Source organism: Desmodus rotundus, chromosome 10 (genome assembly GCF_022682495.2).
Source record: "Desmodus rotundus isolate HL8 chromosome 10, HLdesRot8A.1, whole genome shotgun sequence".
Taxonomy (NCBI): domain Eukaryota; kingdom Metazoa; phylum Chordata; class Mammalia; order Chiroptera; family Phyllostomidae; genus Desmodus; species Desmodus rotundus.
The window spans coordinates 63,011,102-63,028,127 of record NC_071396.1 but is presented as its reverse complement, the minus strand read 5'-3'; the positions used below and the strand labels follow the sequence as shown (position 1 = coordinate 63,028,127).

At 36.7% G+C, this 17,026-nt stretch overlaps 1 protein-coding gene across 4 annotated transcripts in view; it reads right to left on the bottom strand.

The window, feature by feature from the left end:
- SPIRE1 (spire type actin nucleation factor 1) overlaps positions 1 to 17,026 on the bottom strand; it is a 267,545-nt gene that overhangs the window by 121,621 nt on the left and 128,898 nt on the right. For all 4 annotated transcript variants that reach the window (XM_045187677.3, XM_045187678.3, XM_024580563.4 and 1 more), the window contains exon 3: positions 12,967 to 13,200. In XM_045187677.3, coding sequence (XP_045043612.2) covers positions 12,967 to 13,200 — 234 coding nt within the window. The remainder of the gene's footprint in view (positions 1 to 12,966; positions 13,201 to 17,026) is intronic.

Genomic DNA, 17,026 nt, shown 5'->3' with positions numbered 1-17,026 from the left:
CTTACTATGTAACAGGTGCACTGAGACAAAAAAAGTGGCCCAAATGAAAGAACAGATCAAAACTAGAGAAAAAATACAACTAAGTGATTAAGAGATAACCAACCTATCATATGCACCATTCAAAACACACATGGTCAGGATTCTCACAGAAAACAGAAATGGTTGAGTATGGTCGCAAAATAGAGGAAAGAGTGAAGGCTATGAAGTGTAGACTGATGGATGACTCCTGCTCTAGGCCACTCTTGCTTTTGTTTGTCAAAAAAATATCTACTTTACCTTTAACATTGAAAGATATTTCACCAGGCAAAGAATTTTAGGTTTTATTTTAGAATTTTGAAAATATTATTCTTTTCTGTCCTCTAGCTTCCACTGCTTCTGTTGAGAAGTCAGTTGCAAGTCTAATTTTTCCATTGACTGATTTTAGATTTTCTGTTTGTGACTTTTAGCAGTTTGACTGTAGGTTTTCATTTTACTTATCTTGCTCTTGGTTTGTGTGACTTCCTGAAACTATGCCATAGTAATTTCCACAGTTTTGAAAAATTCTTAAGTCAGCATGTCTTCAAATATTCCACACATCCTGCCTCTTTGCTCTACTTTTAGAACTTTAATTACATGTACTTACCCTCTATTCTGTACTTTTTATTCTTTTTGTGTCTCTGTTTCATTCTGATGATATTCCACTTCATTCATTCTCTCTTCAGCTCTGCCTAGTCTATTAAACCCACATACCAAACTTTTATTTCAGTTATTTTATTTTTTGGTTCTCAAATTTTTTTTAAAAAAACATTATTTTCTAGTTCTCTGCTCAAACTTTCGATCCTGATACCCGGAACCCTGAAAATCAATTAAAAGTCAATTTGACAACTCCATTATCTGGATTCCCTATATAGAACCATTAATAATATTGCTAAAATCCAAATAAACTTTCTTAGAAATTTCATTAAATACATGGACCTTCATTATATATTTTCAACAAAACTTCAAATTATCAGCAAACCCTGACTAGACAGATGTGATTAGAAAAGAAAGCCTACAATACTTTCTAACATCTTGAAACGTTTCATTTTTTCCCAAGTAAGTTAGCATCTGTATTTTGAAGCAATGCACCAACTAGAAGGAAAATCTTTATTCAATGTCAAATTAAAGATGTATGCTAGTAACTCAGAAATTTTATTTATTATTCATTAGCCTTTTACCCTAATTAGATTGCTACATAGTAGTATATCATAAAGTTTTTCCAAATTTTTGGCACAATGAAGAATACAGTTTTTGTTTAAACTCTAAATTACAAAGCATTTAGAAATCCAAGTCACCCTTTGTTTAGAGCCCACGAAGAAAAAATGGCATAATCAAAATTATATCTTTTGAGATATTTAGGATCTGTCACATCACAATCCTTTGTTGATAATATTAGATTCCCACAATTCCCATAATTTATTCTCAGCTGCTGAAATTCAAATACTGTAAAAAATATTCAGTTCACAGACAAAGCTTAGAATTTTATTTGCAAAAACTTAAGTAGAATATTATTTTAAACTATATTATAATTTAAATGTTTTGCCTATTGGATGTAACCATGTATTTATCTTAGGATATTAATAACTAAAAAAACTGCACAAAGATCTTCACACACACACAAAAAGATCTTCACAAAATTTAGCATCATATAGTCAGGACAAATTAACCCACCCCACCATTCTTTAGACATTGTTTCTGTAAAAGTGCTGAATTTGAGCAATATGTAGCTTGCCGATGAACAGCATATTTGTTTTTTGTTTTTTTTATTTTTTAATTTTTATTCAGTTACAATTGTCTACATTTTATGCCCATCCCTCCACCCCACCCCAGCCAGTCCCACCTCCCTCCCTCACCTCTACCCTCCCCCTTGATTTTGTCCTTGTGGCTCCTATAGACCCCTCTCCCCACTATCCCCTCCCCACTCCCTTTGGCTATTGTTACATTGTTCTTAATTTCAATGTCTCTGGTTATATTTTGTTTGCTTTTTTCTTTTGTTGATTATTGAACAGCATATTTGTAATAAGAATCCTAGGAACTAACTTCAAAAGATACGGACTCCAACCTTCAGGCACCTCAGCTCCAGATTTCCTGACCTTCAACTATGAATTCATGATGACAAGAATCCAGGATGATGAGAAGCCAGGATGACTAAATGATGCATACTGGACCATCACTTGCCTTTCTGGAGTAGACTGTGCTCATCTGCACATAGAGAACTTTTCAACCCCTCCCTTGATCTCTTTGTTCTGTTCCCCTCTCCCTCCTTATAAAAACCTCTACTTCTGTTAAGATGGGGAAATGGGCTTTGAGACATGAGTCCCCCATTTCCCAGGTTGCTGGCACCTAAAAATAAACCACTTTCCTTGATATCAGCACCTGACTCTTGATTATTGACTCACTTCATAGTGGCAGGTAGTCGGACCTGCTTTTGGTTACATTTGTAATACATGTAAAATTATATATATAAACCTTGTTTCTATTTTTAATCACAATCTACAGTATTATTCTTTTATTAATTGAGGACTTTGCAAATGTCTAAATTTGCAAAACAGTATGCAAATTTGGACATTACATGGTTAACCAAAAACCTGCTTGCTTTTTACTAGCAAGCAGGTTTTATAAACTATATCCTTATATTTATAAATTACTATATCCTTATATTTTCAGAAACATGCCAGTTTTGTTTGAAATTATGAGTTAACTCTGAAAACACAACTTATAAAACCATTCATAGGTAATAACATATTTAATATAACCATACTAAATTTTTAAAATCTTTATTTATTATTCAATTACTAAACAATAAGAGGAATTGAATTCCTGAAGCCAAATGGTTCACCATGAATCACACCATTAATACACTATGTCAAATTACCAGTTTCTTCTTTATCCATAGAAAAATATATACTGAATTTTAGTCTTTTTTCCATTTATTAAAAAATTTCTCAAAAAAATTTCTCATATGCTCCATAATCCACACAATTATAATTCTAAAGACCATGTAACAGTTCATCTAGTGATATACCATATCTTTGTGAGTCACTTATTTCCAGTTTTTTAAAATTCTCACCTGAGCCCTGGCTGGTGTGGCTCAGTGGACTGAGCGCCGGCCTGTGAACCAAAGGGTTGACAGTTCAATTCCCAGTCAGAGCATATGCCTGGGTTGCAGGCCAGGTCCCCAGTAGGGGGTATGTGAGAGGCAACCACACATTGATGTTTCTCTCCCTCTTTCTCCTTCCTTTCCCCTCTGTCTAAAAATAAGTAAAATCTTTAAAAATAAAAAAAACATTTTCACCTGAGCATATGTTTATTCATTTTAGAGAGAGGAAAGGGAAGAGAGAAAGGGAGAACAGGGAGATAGATGGAGGGTGGGAGGGAGGAAAGGAGGGAATTGGGGGGGGGGAGAGAGTGAGTTAGTTAGTCGTGAGAGAAAAACATGAATTAGTTGCCTCCGTATGTGCCCTGACTGGGGATAGAATCCGCAACCTAGGTATGTGTCCTGACAAGGAATCAAACCTGCAACCTTTTGGTGTATGGGACAACACTCCAACCAACTGACCACACTGCCAGTACTATTTTCAGTTTTAGAAAAGTATAAATACTGATGCAATACACATCTTTATGTATCTATGTGACATTTTCTTCTTTAAAAAAAGTTATCTCTGCACAGAGAACAGATTGGTGGTTGCCAGAGGCAGGTGTGGGGGTGGGTGAAATGGGTGAAAGTGGTTAAAAGGTACAAACTTCCAGTTACAAAATAAATAAGTCCTGGGGATGTGATATACAGCCTGGTGACTAAAGTTAATAGTACTGTGTTGTGTTATTTGAAGGCTAAAAGAGAAGATCTTAAAAGTTTTTTTCATCCCAAGGAAAAAAATTGTTAACTATATGTGGCGATGACTGTTAACCAGACTTATCATGGTGATCATTTCCCAATATATAAATATATTGAATCATTATTTCATACACCTGAAACTAATATGATGTTGGCTGTGAAGATGGCGGCGAGATAGGTGGGAGCAGAGTCCACTTCCCCTCAACGCCAGTGAAATACCTAGCTGATCTGAGGAGCAGAGCGAACAGCCAACAGTATTCCAGCATATATGAAGATCGGAGACCAAAGATAGAGGACATCGAAAGATCAGACGACAGGACGACCAGCAGAACTAACCTGACCAGTTTAAAGCTAGCAGAAGACCTTTTTTTTTTTTCTTTTTTTTCTTTTGCTTTTTTTTTCTTTTTTCTTTCCTTCTTTCCCCCTGAATTCCTTCTTCCTTTCTGTCCTTCTTTCTTTTTTTTATTCCTTCTTCCTTCCATCCTTTACCTTTTTTATTCCTTCTTCCTACCTTCTTTTATTTATTCTGTTGTTTTAATTTTTGTTAAAATTCCTTCTTATCTTGCCTCTGATCTTGTTTTTATTCCTTCTTCCTTCCTTCCTTCCTTTCCTTTTCTATTCCCTTTTCCCCTCCTTCCCTTCTTTTTTTTTTCTTTGCCCCCATTCCTCTATTTCCCACAGGTGAGCCAACAAAACCTGGAGTGCTGAAAAGACCTGAATTAGACCGTGTTACACCCATAAACGTCAGCTCAAGACCAGTGAGCACAGGAGATTAAGGAGACAGCACCACTGAATCCCATTGGCATTCTACCATAGAAGTTCATACCATAAACCCAGGGAGTCAGAATAGATCAATTTAAGAAGCAGAGGCTAACAGGAAGAGTCCCACAAACAATGGGAACACAAAGAAACAATCCCCAAATGAAAGGAAAGGAGGAAGCCTCAGAAAGAATGCTAACTGAAAACGAGGCAAGTCAACTATCAGATACTGAGTTCAAAGCAATGGTCATCAGGAAGCTCACTGAGTTCTCTGAGCTCAAAGAGAACTACCAGAAACTACAGGGAAACTACAATGAACTCACTGCAAACTATATCAACATGAAAAAGGAAAGAGAAACTATCAACAAGGGCCAAGAGGAAATGAAGAATACAATCTCTGAATTGAAGAACACAGTAGAAGGAATGAAAAGCAGACTTGATGAAGCAGAGGATCGGATCAGCGAGCTGGAGGACAAAGTAGAAAAAAACACCCAGAAAGAGCAAGAAAAGGAAAAGAGGCTCAGAAAGAATGAAGAGGCAATAAGGGAAATGCAGGACAACATGAAACGTAACAATATCCGTATAAGAGGAATACCAGAAGGAGAAGAAGAAGAGCAAGGGATAGAAAACCTGTTTGAAAAAGTAATGATGGAAAATTTCCCTAATCTGAGGAGAGCAAAAGTCACCCAAACCCAGGAAACACAGAGAGTCCCAAGCAAGAGGAACCCAAAGAGACCCACTGCAAGACACATCATAATTAAAATGGCAAATTTCCAAGACAAAGAGAGGATCTTAAAGGCAGCAAGGGAGAAAAAGGAAGTAACATACAAGGGAGCCCCAATAAGGTTAGCAACTGATTTCTCAATGGAAACGCTCCAAGCCAGAAGAGAATGGAAACTAATATGATGTTATGTATCAAATATCTTAATTTTAAAATTTTAATTCTTTAAAAAATTTCTAACAGTAGTATTACTAAGACAAAGGATTACTTTGGATAATTTCATTTTTAATATGAAAAAATCTCAAACATATACAAACCTAACTGAACAGTATAATGAATCACCATGCAACTTTCAGCTAATTTAACAATTATTGATCCATAGCCAATCTTGTTTTATCTACATCCTCACCCACTCAAGCCCCACTAACTGGATTATCTTATAGCAAATCCCAGATATGTGAATTTCATATGTAAATATTTCAGCACATATCTCTAAAAGATAAGTTCTTTTTAGAAAACTATAACCGTAACACTATTTTCCTATCTAAAATATGAGTAATTCCTAATATCATCAACAGAGTAAGAGGTGAAATTTTCCTGATTATCTCAAATGTATACACACAGTTTTACAATAATTTCTTTTAATCAGGAGCCACATAAGATCCACATATTGCAGCTGGTTATTGTGTATCAAGTCTCTTGCAATCTAAGTTTCACCTCTCCTTTTTCAAATTTGCAATTTATTTGTCAAAAAAAATCATGTGATTATTCCTATCGAGTTTCCTACCATCTGTATTTTGCTGATTCATCCCTATGGTATTATTTAAAATGTTCCTATGCCTCCTGGATTTCCTGTAAATTGATAGCTAGATTAGTTAGACCTAGAGACTTGGGAAGATTGAAGTTTGATTTTTTGGGGGTGGGGCAAGAATACTATGTAGATAGTGTTGTATAATTAATTCCATCCGGAGGTACATAAAGTTAGTTGGTCTCTTGTGATGCCACATGATCACTGCTATTTCTTTAGAGTTAGAATTTGCAATCTTTACCATTTCTTTTTCATGAATAAGCTGGAATGCTTTTATAAAAAGAAATCTGTCCAAAACTATTTTGTTATCTTGAGGTGTTGTTCATATGGAAAAGGGAGAATGAACATCCTGTTTATTTGCAACTCTTCAAAATAATAAATTGGGTTCACTTGGTTGGAGAGTTATCCTGTAAACCAAAAGATTGTGGGTCCAGTTCTGGGTCAGGGCACATGCTTATTAGGTTGTGGGTTTGGGCCCCAATTGGGGAGTGTATGAGAAACAACTGATGGATGTTTCTCAAATCAATGTTTCTCTCCCTATCTCTACCCCCCTTCCCCTCTCTCTAAAATCAATAAGCATGTCCTCTGGTGAGGATTATAAATAATAATGATGATGATGGTGAAGAAGTGGAGGAGGAGGAGAAGCAGGCAAGGAAGGAGGGGGAAGGAGTGAAGATGGGGAAGAAGGGAGGAGAGGAAGAAGGAGGGAGGAGAAAGGAAGAAAAAAAGTGGAAGGAAGAAGGAAGATGAAGGAGGAGTAGGTGGAGGTGGCGGTGGTGGAGGTAGAGGAGAAAGAAGAGGTTTCCCACCAACTTCTAAGGGTGACCAATGAGGATTTTATAAATTATCATTTACGGGTTCACAGAATTCAGAATATCTGGTGTGCTTTAATCCATAACAGCTATAGCAAACTCTTAAAAAGTGTTTATCTTTACTATTTTTAAAAATATATAATCAAGACTTTTTACATATTATCTATAACTTTGCTTTTTTAAAATATATTTTATTAACTATGCTATTACAGTTGTCCCAATTTTTCCCTCTTTGCACTCCTCTACCTGGTGCCCCACATTCCCTCCGGCAATCCCCTCCTTAGTTCATGTCCATGGGTCATGCATGTAAGTTCTTTGGCTATTTCATTTCTTACACTGTTCTCAACATCCCCCTGCCTATTCTGTACCTACAAGTTTGTACTTCTTAATCCCTGTACTTTTGCCCCCATTCTCCTCCTTCCCCCTCCCAACTGACAACCTCCAAATGATCTCCATATCTATATTTCTGTTTTTGTTCTGCTTGTTTGCTTAGTTTGTTTTTTAGATTCAACTGTTGATAGTTGTGAATTTATTGCCACTTTAATGTTCATAGTTTTGATCTTTTTGTTAAACAAGTCCCTTTAACATTTCACATAATAGTGGCTTGGTGATGATGAACTCTTTTAGCTTTATTTGTCTGGGAAGCACTTTATTTGCTCTTCGATTCTAAATGATAACTTTGCTGGATAGAGTAATCTAGGTTATAATTCCTTGCTTTTCATCACTTTGAATATATAGTCCTTTTGAGCCTGTACAGTTTCTTTTGAGAAATCAGCTAACAGTCTTATGGGTACTCCCCTGTAGGTAAATAATGGATTTTCTCTTGCTACTTTTAAGATTCTCTATCTTTAACCTTTGGCATTTTAATTATGATGTGTCTTGGTGTGGTCCTCTTAAGTCCATCTTGTTTGGGACTCTGTGCTTCCTGGACTTGTACGTCTATTTCCTTTAGCAAATTAGGGAAGTTTTCTTTCATTACTTTTTCAAATAATTTTTCAATTTCTTGCTTTTTTTCTTCTTCTTCTAGCACCCCTATGATTTGAACGTTGGTACATTTGAAGTTTTTCCAAAGGTTCCTTTACCCTTTTCCAAAGGTTACCTTACCCTTGGGGGTTTTTTTTGGATTCTTTTTTCTTCTTGCTGTTCTGATTGAATGCTTTTTTCTTCCTTATGTTCCAAATCTTTGATTTGATTCTTGGCTTCATCAACTCCACTATTGATTTCCTGTAAATTTTTCTTTCTTTCATTTAGTGTAAACTTCATTTCTAACCAATGAGCTCCTTGAGCATCCTAATAACCAGTGTTTTGAACTCTGCATCTGATAAATTGCTTATCTCCATTTTGTTTAGTTCTTTTTCTGGAGTTTTGTTCTGCACTTTCAATTGGGCCATATTTCTTTGTCTACTCATTTTGTCAGTCTCCCTATGTCTGTTTCCATGTATCAGGTAGAGCTGCTTTGACTCCATGTCTTAGTACTGTGGCCTATTGTAGAAAAGCACACCAGCTGGTAAGTTGGATAGGACAGAGCCTTAGGTAATTGCCAGGGTAGGACAACATGTGTACCTAGATTGATGGAGTCTCTGATATGGTGTCACTGCTCTGTGGCCCCATGTAAGGGATGACTCACAAAGGAGACAATGCTGCTGCCAGGCCTCTGGAGTTTTGTCCAAGAGGAAGCTGTCATCTGGTAAATGCCAGACGCTTCAATTTCTCCCAGTATGCCACTGGTGCCCTTCCAGCTACTGCCCTAGTGCTGAAGCCCAGAGGGAGTAAATCTATGTAAGTCCTAAGTCCCTTCTGGGCCCTTTAAGAGAAGACTCCTGAGAATCTTGAAGTTTCTTCCATGACCCCAACCCCCACTGGTTTTTACAGCCAGAGTTATGGGATTTACCTTCCTGGCACTGGATCTCTGGGCTGAGTGGTCTGGTGTGCGGCCAGGATCCCTCACTCCCAAGATACCCTTCCCAATTTTTATCCACTACATGTGGGTGTGAGACTGCCCGTTTTGCATCTCCTACATGTCTGGATGAACGTGACTTCTTTTAATTCCTTGGTTGTTGGACTTCCATACAGATCTATTTTCTGATGATTCTGGGTGCTAGTTTTTTGTTGTAATTTTAGCTTAGCTTAGTTGTAATTTTTGCTGTAGTTGTGAGAGGAGGCGAGCCATGTTTACCTATGCCCCTACCTTGACCAGAAGACTCATACCTTTTTCTTATGTAAATGCTGGCATCCTGTACATACTTTTCTACATTTTTTCCCATGTAAACAATACCCTGGAGATCATTCCTCAGTCCTCTTGATAGCTACACAGTAGTCCACTGATTGGCTGTATCATAGTTAATTCAACCATGTGCCTATTAATGGACATCTGGGCTATTTCTAGCCTTTTGCTTTATAAATAGTAAAGAGTTTTAGACTTCTTAATACACTGTCAAATTGTTTTATAAAGGACTATGTAAATTTATGTTGCAGCTATCAGTTACTGAGTGAAAAAAATTACCACAATTTCAAATTTCAACAGAAGTAAATTATTCCTTGCAAAAGAGTTGCAAATGGTACTGCTTTATTTGCATTCCCTTATTATTAGGGGGACTGGATTGTTTAAAGGAGTTCAGTGCCCCTCTCTGTGCTCTTCAAGCATCCCATGTCCATGTGGTAGGCCACCACTTCCATATTTTCAGACTGTTCCTGGGGTATTACATCAAGAATTATATCCTGCAAATATCAGACATTGCAAATTTATATTACAACAATTTTCTTAAAGGTGGAAGTAAAGTATCTTGAAGAAGGAAAGCCTATTTCTAATTTTCACAAAGGCAGAGTGTGGGCTAGGTTGGTCCTACATACCTGATCCATAATATTTATTTCACTGGGGATCACTTAACCCTAGTTAAGTTCATCTGAGCAACCTAAGTGCCTGATAGAGCACTGAGCACAAAAAATGCACAGTAAATGTTTCCTGAATATTTGAAAGGGTAAATGAATGCATGAATAAGCTGAGACTTTTACATTGCTCTCAAATGAAGAATTTTGTTTATGTACTGATCTCACAGTAATTTCAGTCATTTCTCAAAACTTTTTGTAGATCCTACACCATTTCTTTTACTCTCCCTTTCTATCCACTGTCTTATGTCATACTGTTCCACCATGTTTAACATTGCAGTCTTCCTTTCCTGCACACTTTACTGTCCATCACCACCACTGTTTACTTCATGTCTGCAATCTCTTTTCTTTTGACTAATGTTGATTGAATGAATCTTTTCCAGGATATATTATAAACCTGAAGATAATTTTTAAGAATGGTCTTTTATTAGTACTTCTTGAAAGCTTCACTTAGTTATATGTGTTTCTTAAAAAGTACTTAAAAGGAAAATGTTTTAGGTATTATATCTTACTTTAAGGGAAGAAGATGTTCTACCTCTGACATAAATTTGTTCTGATCTATATGAATGTAAGAAAAGCCCTGTAATAAGTGAGAAAAAACTGTTTATGTGTTTATGCTTTGTTTATATTGTTTTTCTTCATTTCAATTAAGAGCCATAAAGATAGGGATCATTTGCATATTATTTACTGCTATGTCCCTAGCACCTAGAAAAATATCTGGCATACAGTAAATGCTATTAAATTTTTATTCACAACAAGCACTATAATTGATATTCATTATGCCATCTAATTTAATCACACAAAAATTCAATCAGGCAAATATTATTCTGACTTTTCAGAAGAATAAGGTTCATATGATTAAATAATCCAGGGTAACGTGGTAAAAAAAAAATGGCAAAACCAAGGTTTCAGTCTAACTCCTACCTCACAATAAGCCTCTGAATTTAACCACATTATCTACTCTTCCTCTTACTCAGTTCTATAAAGTGGGACAAGTCATACACCTCTCTGAGCCTTAGTTCTTTCAGTTGTAAAATGGCTATAAAAATGCCTATGAAATCTACCTCACAGAGTTATCATAAGGCTCAGATAACAATGAATATGAAAGCACTTTTTGACTATAACATGCCATATTAAAACATACAATTAGAAGATCAGTAGAAATAAATGACTATTCAGGGGAAAAGTTATACACTAATGAGTTCTTGCTCACTAAAAAAAAATAAAACAAAAAAAACTGTCTCCAATTTCCTACATATTCTAGTATTTACAGAACTCAAACTTAGTTTCACATTTCCATTTCCAACAAAGAGAAGGCAATTTTCTTCAATTAATTCTTTTCTTTTCTTCCAACAAAGTAAACAAAGACTCACTTTATTGCTTGAATATTTCAACCCACTAACCAAATCAGAAACTCATACGTGTCACTATATGGCCATAAATAATGGGTTGTATGATATTTAAAAATTTCAGTTTGTCAACTGTTTCAGCACTTATTTTTCGTCTCACTTCACTAAAGTTAAAAATTCAGAATATATTGTTATAGATGTGAAAATTTTTACTGATCAGTTTAGGTTAGAATAAAAACAAGTAAGAGGTGAGGATATAATAGTTTCTAAAAAATTTCCTAAAAATGTAACTGAACTGGTACACTTACAGTTTTCCTCCACTCTATATAACCTGTTTTTTTAAACACTCTTAACTATTTACTTTTCATATTATGATAGCAATAAGATAGGTAAGAGGGCAGACACAGTAGGTCACGTTAAAAATAATAAAACAAAATAAAAATTATTGGTTGAAATTACTGAATGTCCAAGAATTCTTTTGTAAGTTAACATACTTAATACCACTGAATAAGAGTTGTAAGATCCCAGTGAATCTCTAGCCCACATCTTCCCAAGCTGTAGTATAAGAGAACAAGCAATCTGGCTATAACATCTATCATCCTATAGGTGTTAGGGTTAATTTAATCGAATACAGTTGGTTAAGTTGGCGTTCCCTTCCTTCTTATCCCCTCTTTCTTCACCAACTCCTCTTCTACCTCCCACACCCAAACCTACTGCCAAAAAAGCTGTTAGCTTAGTTTTAGAAGCATAAGTAAGTAGTTTTGTTCCTTAATGGAAAACCTTTTACTCTTAACTTTTTATCACTATTTACCATTTGTCTACAGAGAACAAGCAGGTCATTGTGTCAGCAGAAAGTTTTATCTGGCCTTTAAATATGTATATATTTAAAAATATTCCTTATCATCTAAAAAATACAAAATGTGTAAAGGATGACATATCTATTCATGTGTGTGTGTGTGTGCATATATATATAGGGGTATTTTACCTTTATATGCTGTTTGGTTATCAGCATTAGCATAACTAAAGAATATATCTGAATTTCCTAAGAATCATAACTGCACAGTCCCATTCCAGAGTTCCTGAGAGATTTATTATCTAAGAAGGAGCAAGAATCAGGGTGTACTGCAGTATACCTGAGAAGTACCGTCTTCATGGTTCCTCTCTTTTCCCGTCTCTGAAATTCTTTATAAAAAGTTGGAAAATAAGTGATATACAGCCAATACTGCTTACAAAATCTAATAAACATCATATGTAAATAATTCTAAAGAGAATGCTCTTTTAAGACTAATTTGACAAATCTGCCTTAATTTTAATTTCTGTGCATTTAGCATTGCAGAAATTATGGCTGTCAAGTACATTAGAAAAACTTAACTGAAGAGAAAAATTCAATTTAGCTATAGAACTTATTTCATTACACATAAATAGCACAGGGCAGGTCAAGAAAGCAAAGTAAAATAATCAGCTGTGATAGTTCAGATTCAGAATCTTCATATAAATAAATGGATCATAGCTGTTGTTTACTCCATTTTAAAAAGAAAAATGCATAAATCAATTGGACACAAACTGTAATGATAAGGAATATAATACCTAAAAGTGATTTTTAAAAGGTCATGTTGAAGCTTTGAACAAATCACAGAATCAAGAGTATTTTAGTTCCTTCTTCATTTCACTTTTAGCTGAACGTCTAGGAACTATTATCAAATGCTGAATCACCAATCCATTTTTTTATGTGAAATAATTCTTGAAAGAAACAAGTATTATGTAAACTCCTGCTTTACCTTCATGACATCTCTATATGAGCGGATAGCTGAGATTTTTTTCTTTTCATCCTCTTCATCTTCCAGGCCTTCATCTGCAGCCTCATAACCCTCATCATTGCTGCCATCTGCTTCTACCGTGTTGGCCATGTGATCAATGAGTTGCTCCAAGGGAGGACTTAATTCCCTTTCTTCATTCTCCTTCAAACCATAGTCCAATGCTTTATAAATAATAATTCCCAACGATTCAATAACCTAGAAATAGTAAAAAGGGGAGTTAATGGAGATGACTAAACATTTTACAGTTCTAGCTGTAAGGCCTTCAACTGACTGGATGAAGCCTACCCACATTAGGCAGGGCAATCTGCTCTGCTCAGTCTACCAATTTAAATGTTAATCTCCTTTAAAAATGCCTTTAGGAAACACCCAAAATAATGTTTGATCAAATATTTTGGTGACTCATGGCTCAATCAAACCGACTCACACACTTAACCATCACAAGTCCACCCCTTGTCAACTTGGCACTCTGATACAACTCCTTAAACACTCACCCCTGAAATTAGACAATAACAAGGTCACAATTCCATTTAACATGACACACTATCCTGCATGCAACCAAAAATAGACTAACCCCTTCCCCAAAAGAGGATCAAAGTCCTTAGGTGATGTTTATTCTTCCTTTGATATCTCGTAACTTATACTGAAATACAAGTTAACAATGCTTAAATACTGTAATATAAAGTCAGTATATCTTATGTTACATAGTAAGGGGATCCGAGATGGAAGAAAGCCAAGATACTTGAGATATACACACAAAAATATTCAAAACAAAATAAGGAAGAAGTATTCATGACAATTACAGTCTTTGTTTCTGCAATTGGTCATGTGGTCATATCTGGTATTTATAACTACTTTCCTCCAATACCCATTCCACATTCCTTTTGCCTTTAGTAAGCACCTCAGCTGATTGCATTCTTTAGCTTGTGGGGTAACCCAAACCTTCATTCCCAAAAGGTCTGGGCTGTTAGTATTCCTGCCTGCATTGGGTTGCAGTTTTCTACTGACCTTAATCACAGGGCACAGTTCTAACAGACACCAGAAGGGATCTCCTCCCTACAGACATATTTTCCCTTAGCTCCACTGCACAATAGCAGTCCAATTTCCCCTTTGGAATCAGGATCAATCACCCCAGACAGCACAGTAACTCCTTTTCTGCCGTTGATTCATAGGCATGACAGAACAAAAGTGGCTGGGTGATAGTCTTAACTTCTAATTCAATGGAGTCATTGTTGTTTCCTAGAGCAAGCATTCTTCCCTTTGGAATTAAGGCCTCTAGGGCAACAGAGCATAAGCAAAGTGGAAACAGGAAGCAAAAACATCCCATTTCCACCTCTTGATTCCTGGCACTGTGAATCCTGCATGTGAGAAAAACAGTACTATGTACCACATGATGAGCATATAAAGTTTTCTGGACAACACTGCAAGGTATTACCATGTAGTAGTCACTGTAACTGAGTCTTTCAAAAGACCATTCCATCATTCCATCAAGACTGCTGTTTCAGGATGATGGAACATAGTTAAGACCATGAACACGGGCCCATTGCCACACTTCACTTGCTGTGAAGTGTGTTCCTTGATCAGAAGCAATGCTGTGTACATAGGTCTGTCCAGAATGTATCCAGCCATGTACTTACTATGAAAAATAAGGATATTTATTGAAGAAGATATAAGATACATTGCACACAGGACAATGATGCCTCAGTCACTTTAAAGTAGGCACCTGGGGACCTCATACAGTTCTCCCAATCATCACCCTTTGTGGATAACTATTCTCTTGAGAAATAGCCCTTAGCTTGCTACTGGACAGTAGCAGAGACTGAACACTTATTAACCATGGGCCACGAGGTTACTAGGCAACCTGAGGACTACCCATTATAAACTGGGTATTACCTGACCCTTCAAATCACAAAGTTGGGTGTCTACAGCAGCACTCCATCATCAAGTGGAAGTGGTATATATATGTGATTGTGTCCAAGCAGGCTTCTCTTTCTCAGCCTATACCTATCAGTTTGTGGAAATTCCTGCAATCAGTTGACAAAAAAAGAGAAGATTCAGACATTCTGCATGATATGCAAGCACCACCTCAAAGTGGACAACTGCAGCTGTCAGCCCCTTTCTGGAACTTCCCTGAAGGACAGTGGTGAAGGGAAATCCTCTCAGTGGGCAGGTCTTTAAGCAGTGCACCTGGTTGTGCACTCCGGAGGGAATATGATTGGAAAATTGATGACAAGGACATTCCAGAACAAATACATGGATATACATCCCTGAATGGGAAAAAAAAGTTAAGATATTTGTTTTCAATGTGAATGCTAACCAAAGAGTGACCTCCGTGGAAGAGGACATCAATATCAAGTGGATAGGATGATAATCTGTTCTATGGACAACTGTCAGCCTCTTTTTCTAGTCACCCTGTCAGCAGAGACCAACACTGAGTCCCTAGTATGGCAGGCACCCTTCCCCAGAGTGATCAGTCAGCTACCCCATAGCAGGTGGATTACAATGGACCACTTACAACATGGAAGGGCAACATTTTTTTCTTACTGGAACAGACACTGGCTCTGGATATATATTTGCATTTCCTGAATGCAATGCTTCTGCCAAAACTTCCATCCATGGACTTCCATGATGCCTTATTCACCCTCATGGTATTCCACACAGCATTAATGTATCCTGGCACAACATTAATGTAACCTGGCAGCCAATGAGTGGACTGGAATGCGCGTGTGTGAACACTGACTTCACTGTACTAGTCAGTAGGGACGGTAGATGCTATTGAGTAAGCATGTGTACTGTGTAGCCATGGCATTAGAAATGACTGAGTAGAGCAACAAATCTGCACCAAATTTTGTGTTAAGTTTGAATATTCTTCCACGGAAACTATTAGGGTGACTCAGAAGGCCGCAGCTGGGCAATTGATGATTGACAACATCATCATGACAACACACCCACTCATTCATCATGTCTTGTGCAGAGTTTTTTGGAAAAACATCAAATCACCCAAGTGACTCAACCCACTTACAGCCCAGATTTGGTGCCCTGCAACTTCTGGCTTTTCCCAAAACTAAAATCACTTTTGAAAAGGAAGAGATTTCAAACCATGGATGAGATTAAGGAAAATATGATGGAGCAGCTGATGGCCTCTGGGAGAACTGTGTGAGGTCCCATGGTGCCTACTTTGAAGGGGACTGAAGTGTCACTGTCCTATGTACAATGTTTCTTGTATCTTCTTCAAAAATGTCTCTATTTTTCATATTACATGGCTGGATACCTTCTGGACACAGCTCATGTAGCTGACTATTATAGAATTGTACACCTGAAACCTATACAATTTATATTAACCAATGTCATCCCAATACATCCAATTAAAAATAAAATTAAAAAATTTAATGGGCATCCGATCTACTTCACTTCTAGGAGCACCTTGATCAAGTAGCCAGCGACATAGGTCTCAGTGCTGCTTTGGCTCTCCAGTTCATTACAGTAACCATACCCACTTTGCCTTTGTGGTTGAGTACTGCTACTTGGCCTCTGCCACCTGGGGCTCCAATCACTCCCATTGCATCTAGGTTTCCCAATTCAATGACTATAGTCCTCCCTCTGTAAGTTCTAACCTACAAACAAGAGCAATCACAGACCTCTCTGAGGGTGCTAGGGATCAGTCATAAATTTGTTTCTCATAATCATGGTAAAAGTGTGTCTTCTAAACATTCCCAAGGTAAGTGAGTAGGTCTTAAATGACAAATCTACTCTCACATTCAATCTTTTTTTCATCCTGCTATAGCTTATCTTTTAACTTAATTTTTTTTATCATTTATGTCTGCTAATGTCCAACTGCATTGATTTCTTATTCTTTCCTTTACCTGCTCTACATTTTGTCTTTATGTCATTATTCATTATTGTTCCTACTTTCTACATGGTCTTTCTCCTATATTTTATTTGTCCAAATTCTAATCATTTTTCCATCCCCCTGCTCAAGGAATCTCCTCTATAATGACTTGCTGACCCCAATTCCACCATCACA